Raw genomic sequence first — 6,811 nt, 5'->3', positions numbered from 1 at the left:
TGGGCGGCGGAGGGCTGCTGACCTCTCGTGATGCCAGCATGGAGCTCTCCGGCAGCCAGCCTGCTGCTGTCCAGCTCACTTGTGCCATTTCTGTCTCTGAACAGCTTCATCGGCCATTCTCTTGGGAACATCATCATCCGGTCTGTTCTCACTCGGCCCCGGTTTCGGTATTACCTCAACAAACTGCACACGTTCCTGTCACTGTCTGGGCCTCACCTGGGGACCCTGTACAACAACAGTACCCTGGTTAGCACAGGTAAGACTTTCCTCAGCCTCATCATCCTCAAAATGAATTCAGGGCAGAGGGGAGATGAAACCAGAGGCAGAGAGATTTTGATGGAGTCTGGGGACCCTGGAGCCTCTTCAAGGCATGGAGGCCTGGGGGCTTAGAAGATGGCTTGTTCATTAGGGGCTACTAGATGTTTTCCAAGAGCTCCTCTACCTTCAACTGTCTGTGAACAAAAAGGTGATGTCTCCGGGGTTCTGCCCAGAAAGGACTAAAGGGGCCAAATGGTATCGAGGGAAAGAGCCTGGGCTTTGGAGTTTGGTTTGCCTGGGGGTGTGGTGGGGGCGAGCTCTCACCCAGCCGCCTAGGGAAGGCCGGCCACACTGTTTACTCTCTGTAATCTCCAGTTGCCTTATGTGTGAAGTGGAGATAGTGAGTGTGTGTGCCTATATATCTATAGAAGGAATATAACCAGAGTGCTCCTTAGAAGTGAGGATGGCAAGACTTCAGCTTGTTTGTCTTGGACATATTACCAGGTGGAAACCCCAGGTTTGTGCTCAGCATACTCGTATTGGCCAGTAAATGAGAGACCAAGGTGGGAGAACAGGAAAGGCACTTTTGTTTCATTGTACAAGGAAAGGGAGTCAGCTGGAGCTGCCGCTGCCAGGACTGCTCCCCAAGGGTGGGCAGGCAAGTTACTTTTAAGGGGTTTACCAGTAGGGAGTTGATACAAGGTACATCAGCAACATTCTTAATCATACTACGCAGGCACAGTGGGGGTTACTTATAGCCTCCAAGCAAAAGCAGGAATCGAGTGCAAAGCTGTGGGGGAGGAGAAAGCCCAGCAAAGGAAACAGGATTTTTAATACAGCCCTTTAGGGCTCTGTCTCACACACGTCATTAGGGAAGACCAGTCGTTAGACAAAGATATCGTGTTTGGTAAAGTAGAGGGTCAGCGAAGATGAGGAAAACCCTCCGTGAGGTGGATGGACACATTAGCTACAACTACGGGCTCAAACACTCCAATGATCATGAAGATGGTGTAAGACCGGGCAGCACTTCCTTCTGTGTAACATGAAGTCACCACGAGCTGGAGACCGACTAACAACAATAACAACGTTTATCTACCCATCTACTTACCTATTTGCCTGTCTGTCTACTGTCTACCTGTCTGTCTGTGTGTCTGTATGTCTGTCTGCCTGTCTATCTATCTGTATATCTAAAACAGGACTGTTAAGAATTAAACACGAGAAGGGGAAATTAACTAGTATGTCTGGAAAGTCAAACTTAGCTGCTTGCGGGGATGTGATGCTGTAGCCCGCAGCTTTGAGCCTCTTATGATTTTATTTATGTTTTAAGGGAGGGACATTATGAAGGATAAGGAAGCAAGGCTCAACATACCTTGGAAGATGAGGATGATGAACAGAATTTCCAAGATACCAAATAGTGGGAAGAGTTTTCTGTGTAGAAGGAACAGTGCATGTACTGACACGGGAGCATGGTGTCATCAGTGAGCTGTAGGCAGCTCTTTGTGACTGCAGTGCAGGATGCCCTGGGGGCGGGGGGTGGTCGGGAGACTCTCAGCAGGAGCCGGATGATGCCGGCTTCTCTCAGGATGTGACTCCTTAGTGCCCCCTGAACTGTGGCTGAGTGCCTGGGTGCTGAAAGGAAATGTTGACTCTGGTTTCTCAGCATCCTAAACGGATGTATAAGGAACACCCTTGTATACCTTTTTGTTTTTAGGATTGTATCCTTAGGCTTAGGAGTCCTGGTGGTGCAACGGTTAAGTGCTCAGCTGTTAATCAAAAGATGGGAGGTTCAAACTCATCCAGTGGCTTTATGGAAGAAAGGCCTGGCGATCTGCTCCCATAAAGATGACAGCCTAGAGTACCTTATGCGCAGCTGTACTCTGTCACGTGGGATTGCTATGAGTTGGAATCCACTCAGAGGCACTTACAACAACGACAGCAACACCGTTAGTCTAGATTTCCGAAAGGGCACTGACTGGATGGGAGGGTCTGGATGGTTTCATGACGCCTGTTGCCATATCGTTTCCCAGGTGGTTTTTTGTACCTGCCACCAATACATGCGAATGTAAATTCCCCTCTAGCTTCCCCAGCACTTGCTAAAAATGTCTACTGCTGTCTTTATTTTAACTAAACTCACAGCTTAATGACGATCTTCCCCTAAAGACTCTGCTCCAATTTCCCCCCAGGCTTGTGGCTCATGCAGAAATTGAAGAAATCCGGGTCCCTTTTGCAGCTGACCTTCAGGGATCATGCTGATTTGCGCAAATGTTTCCTCTACCAGCTAAGCCAAAAAACAGGTGAGTGGCGTGCTCTGCAGTGGCCCAGGAATGTTCACGAGTTTCAGCTGGAAACCCTACCCCCAAGACACAAATGGGCATCACTGCCACACTGACCTCACTTTAGAGAAGGGTGCAGCCCAGAGACATGATGTACACGGCATCTTCGTCTCCTCAAGGGGTCTGGCAGCCACCCATTGCTTCGCTTCTCTTGACCGCTCTCCACAGGGGCTGAGAGCCAGGGTGGGCGTAGGGGGGCATCTCGCCACACAGAAGCTGCAGCTGATGCTTCCTTCCAGGGTTCTCATGTTCTGATCACGTAGTCCCAAGGCCTGTGAGCCAATCAACAGGTCAGCCACTGACTGCCATTCCGCTGACAAGCAGGGCAGCCACGACAGGGGACAGTGCGGTAGCCACAGGGTCATTCTCAGACAGCCTGGGCTGGCCCAGCCCCGATGCCACATCTTCAGTCTTCACCCTCACTCTGTCGTGAGTCAGAGGCTTGACCAAAGTCACAGGATGACCTTGGGGCAGCAGTGATCATGGCCGGGCCGTCTCCAGGTCCAGGCAGGGAGCAGAGACGCCTGCCTCTGGGCCTGCTCCGTCCGCTGCCTGGGCCACAGCCCTCCCTCGCTCTGCAGATGCTGACCCTATTAATCTCTCCACCCCTCCCTGAATGGGCATCTCCTTAGCCACGGCTGTTGTGTCCCTGGAGCGAGTTCCTGAGCTTTGTGACTGTCTATGACGGTGAACTCAGCACTTAACACCCCTAGTCCTGAAAGGCTTTTTGTCACTTATTTTTCCCCTTATCTGCCACTGTTCAGGGAGGCTTGCTGTGTGTCTTCTTGGCTTCCATGGCACAAAAGCCCTGGTGCAGCGACCTCAGCCTCTCCTGGGTGCCCAAATACACCCCTGCCCTCCACTGTGCACGTTAAATCTCAGACTCGAAGGTCGTGAGATGACATGACTTCTGTCCTGAGCCCCCCTCGCTCAGCCTCTCTCTGGGGCAAGTCTGCACAGCAGCTGTCCCCAGAGGGTGTGCGGACACCACCTGAGGACAGTTTCTCCTGGCTCTTTTTGCAGGGCTGCAGTATTTTAAGAATGTCGTACTGGTTGCTTCTCCCCAAGACCGCTATGTGCCATTTCATTCGGCCAGGATCGAGATGTGCAAGACTGCCCTCAAAGACAGACACGCAGGTGAGCCACACTCCTTCTGCCGGGACCTTCTGACTTAAACAAGCAAGAGTGAATTCCTGAAAATGAATATGATGCCTGGGCAAAAGATAGCATAGGGCCGTATTTTTTTTTATTGTTGTTGTTGAGAATATACACAGCAGAACATACACCAATTCAACTATTTCTGCATGTACAATTCAGTGACATTGATTGTGTAGCCGTTCTCACCCAAGTTGGTCCTCCTCCACTGACATAAACTCACCGCCCCCTAAGGTTCCTATCTATCCTTTCCAGTTGCTGTTATCTGCTTGATTTTGTATAGATGCTTCTTGAAAAGAGCACAATGTTCATGGCAGACATTCATTACTAATTAAGCTAGATTGATGTTTGGTTTAAAGAAGACTTCAATGGATATTTGTAGTTTAAGGTTTCAGGTTTAAAGATTATCTCAGGGCAATGGTTTCAGGGTTTATTCAGCCTCCATGGCTCCAGAAAGTCTGGAGTCGATGAGAATTTGAACTTCTCTTCCACATTTTCCCCCTTTTGACCATGATTGCTCTATAGAATTTTTGATCAAAATGCTCAATAATGGTAGCCGAGCACTGTCCAGTTCTTCTGGTCTCATGGCAAAGGAGGCAGTTGTTCATGGAGGCAATTAGCCACACATTCCATGTCCTCCTCAGTCTAGAGCTGCATTTAATCCCAGAACTGAGAGGTAGGATTGTGTCTTTATCTTCTCTGTCTCCCCCATCTCTCCTTGTTTCTCTCTGTCTCTGTATGTCTGTCTCTCTCTCTATATATATATAGATATAAAATAGATACATATACGTATATATATTTATATGTATATGTATGTATTTATATATATGGATCCCTGGTGGCACACTAGTTAAGCTCTTGGCTGCTAACCAAAAGGTCAGTGGTTTGAACCCACCCAGCTGCTCTGCAGGGGGAAAGACTTGACAATATGTTCCCGTAAAGATTACAGACTTGGAAACCCTATGGGGCAATTCTGCTCTGTCCTGTAGGGTCACTATGAGGTGGAGTTGACTCAGTGGCACACAGCATAACAACATCTAAAACCTTGACTGCACCAGGAGCTCACTCAGCAGGAGTCCCATTGCCCCCGCATTGTCCATGCCACACCCCAGTGCAGGAGAGGTCAGCAAGCATGCTATACCTGGTCCCAGAGGGCAGGTGGGGCAGAGGAGGGAGGGGCCTTACAGGACCCGTGACTTAAAGTGGGTCTCACCATGTGTCCCTCCCTCCCTCCACCTGGGATAGGAAGGTGGAGGCACAAAGGCGCAGGAAACCACGCTCCTTTCTCTGTTAGGCTTCTTCCCTCTCCATCATCTGGAGGAGTCTGATTTGGCATTCAAGATGGAGTCACAAAAACAAACAGCAGTTCTGCTCAATTGTTTCTCCTTTCACATTTTTGGTATCACACTTGAATTTGGGCTTTTGAGTATAGAAATCAGATGTTCACCAGGCCTTTGTTTTTAAGTCCAGTGTACTGGGAGGCTTTGCTCTAGCATTGCTTGGAATACAAGTAAAGACATGAGGGAGTACAGAGTTGTGGAGTGAATCCACATAGTACCCCCTAGCTCTGCCCCACCACAGACAGACAGAAACACACACACACACACACACACACACACACACACACACAGAGAGAGAGAGAGAGAGAGAGTCTGCCATTTTGTAATCTCACTACACGAAGAGAAGTTTGATTTTATTTCTTATTTGTTTGCAGACATTAGGAGGTGTTTGGAAACTGGTATATAAGGTTCTGCCCAGGAACAGCCACCTGCCCCATACCCATTGTTTTTCTCTCCATTCCGCTGCTAACTTCTGAGACGTCTTCATATCCCTCTTCATCTTTGCAGGGCCAGTTTATGCAGAAATGATCAACAACCTTCTCCGCCCTCTGACGGAAGCCAAGGACTGCACTTTAATTCGCCACAACGTGTTCCATGCCCTGCCAAACACTGCCAACGCCCTGATCGGCCGAGCTGCCCACATCGCTGTGCTGGACTCAGAACTCTTCCTAGAGAAGTTCTTCTTGGTGGCTGGACTCAACTACTTTAAGTAGTGGCTTTGAGGGACCAGACTTTGGGTAACTCACCGGAAATGTTTAAAATCCACTGAGAGCTTTAACTGAGACATGCTTTTATTGACCTCTGCCATGTCAGGGTAGAGTGTAGAGCAGAACGTGTTACGTGGGGTGGGGTGGGTCTCGCCAGTAGAGGTGCTTTCATTTTGGACATTTGGGAAAGCTGAGCAAATAGCATAGAAGACCACAGACCTTGCTCTAACTTGTCTAGCCACCTGGAGTCTCATTCAAGATACTTTCTAGGAAAACTATGAGAAAATAAAGGAACAGAATACTTGGAGTTGGTGAGCTCCTTTTTAGCCACCACTGGCTCACAGAGATGGCTCCAGTTTAACTAGATGTGTCCAGTACGTTACTAGCTCATAGCTTTACTACCATTTTTGATTAAATTAAGTGCACACAGCATTTCAGAACTCAGGTTAACCTCTGTTTGTGCGGAAGTGGAACATATTTGTGTAAATAGAATCCTTAATAGATTCAGATGTGCCATTTGTCCAAGACAGTACGATGCCCATACTCTCATCTCTCTTTATGTTTTCTCAACAAGGGAAAAAAGGAATGCTTTATAAATCCCAATTGCATTTCATAAGAGCAGTGGAGGGTGTGACTTAAGGCAAGGAGAAATGAAGGCAATGCTATCGGTAGATCCAAGTTTGTTACAAACAAAAATAACTATAGGAACCAAGTTGAACTAGCTGCTCCACCTAATTCCCTAGAGATTTTCTGTGCAGAGTCCTGGTCCACAGATTATTTTTGTGATCCCTTGAATCTCTGTCTAAAGTAGAGAAAACTGACTTAAACTAAGTTTAACAGAGACGGCACTGAGGTTAATGTACACACGTGTGAAGCTCCTGCTGATATTCTTCCAAAGAAATGCTATGTTAGCATTTGATGCAATTGCAAAAAAAAAGAAAAAAACCCAAAAAACCATGAACATGGCCAGCTGCTTCTCCTCCCTGTGGAAGGAGAAAGACATCTAAGGAGGACTGCT

The 6,811-nt window shown here is 48.0% G+C and overlaps 1 protein-coding gene across 1 annotated transcript in view; it reads left to right on the top strand.

The window, feature by feature from the left end:
* Window positions 1-5,799, top strand: part of FAM135B (family with sequence similarity 135 member B) — a 157,202-nt gene extending 151,403 nt beyond the window's left edge. The window contains exons 16-19 of the mRNA XM_004373023.1: window positions 105-256; window positions 2,442-2,552; window positions 3,615-3,728; window positions 5,594-5,799. Coding sequence (XP_004373080.1) covers window positions 105-256; window positions 2,442-2,552; window positions 3,615-3,728; window positions 5,594-5,799 — 583 coding nt within the window. The remainder of the gene's footprint in view (window positions 1-104; window positions 257-2,441; window positions 2,553-3,614; window positions 3,729-5,593) is intronic.
* The last annotated feature ends 1,012 nt before the right edge of the window (window positions 5,800-6,811 follow it).

Source organism: Trichechus manatus, unplaced genomic scaffold (assembly GCF_000243295.1).
Source record: "Trichechus manatus latirostris isolate Lorelei unplaced genomic scaffold, TriManLat1.0 scaffold00022, whole genome shotgun sequence".
Taxonomy (NCBI): Eukaryota; Metazoa; Chordata; class Mammalia; order Sirenia; family Trichechidae; genus Trichechus; species Trichechus manatus.
Note: the sequence above shows the minus strand (reverse complement) of the source record. Positions and strands in the feature narration are given on the sequence as shown.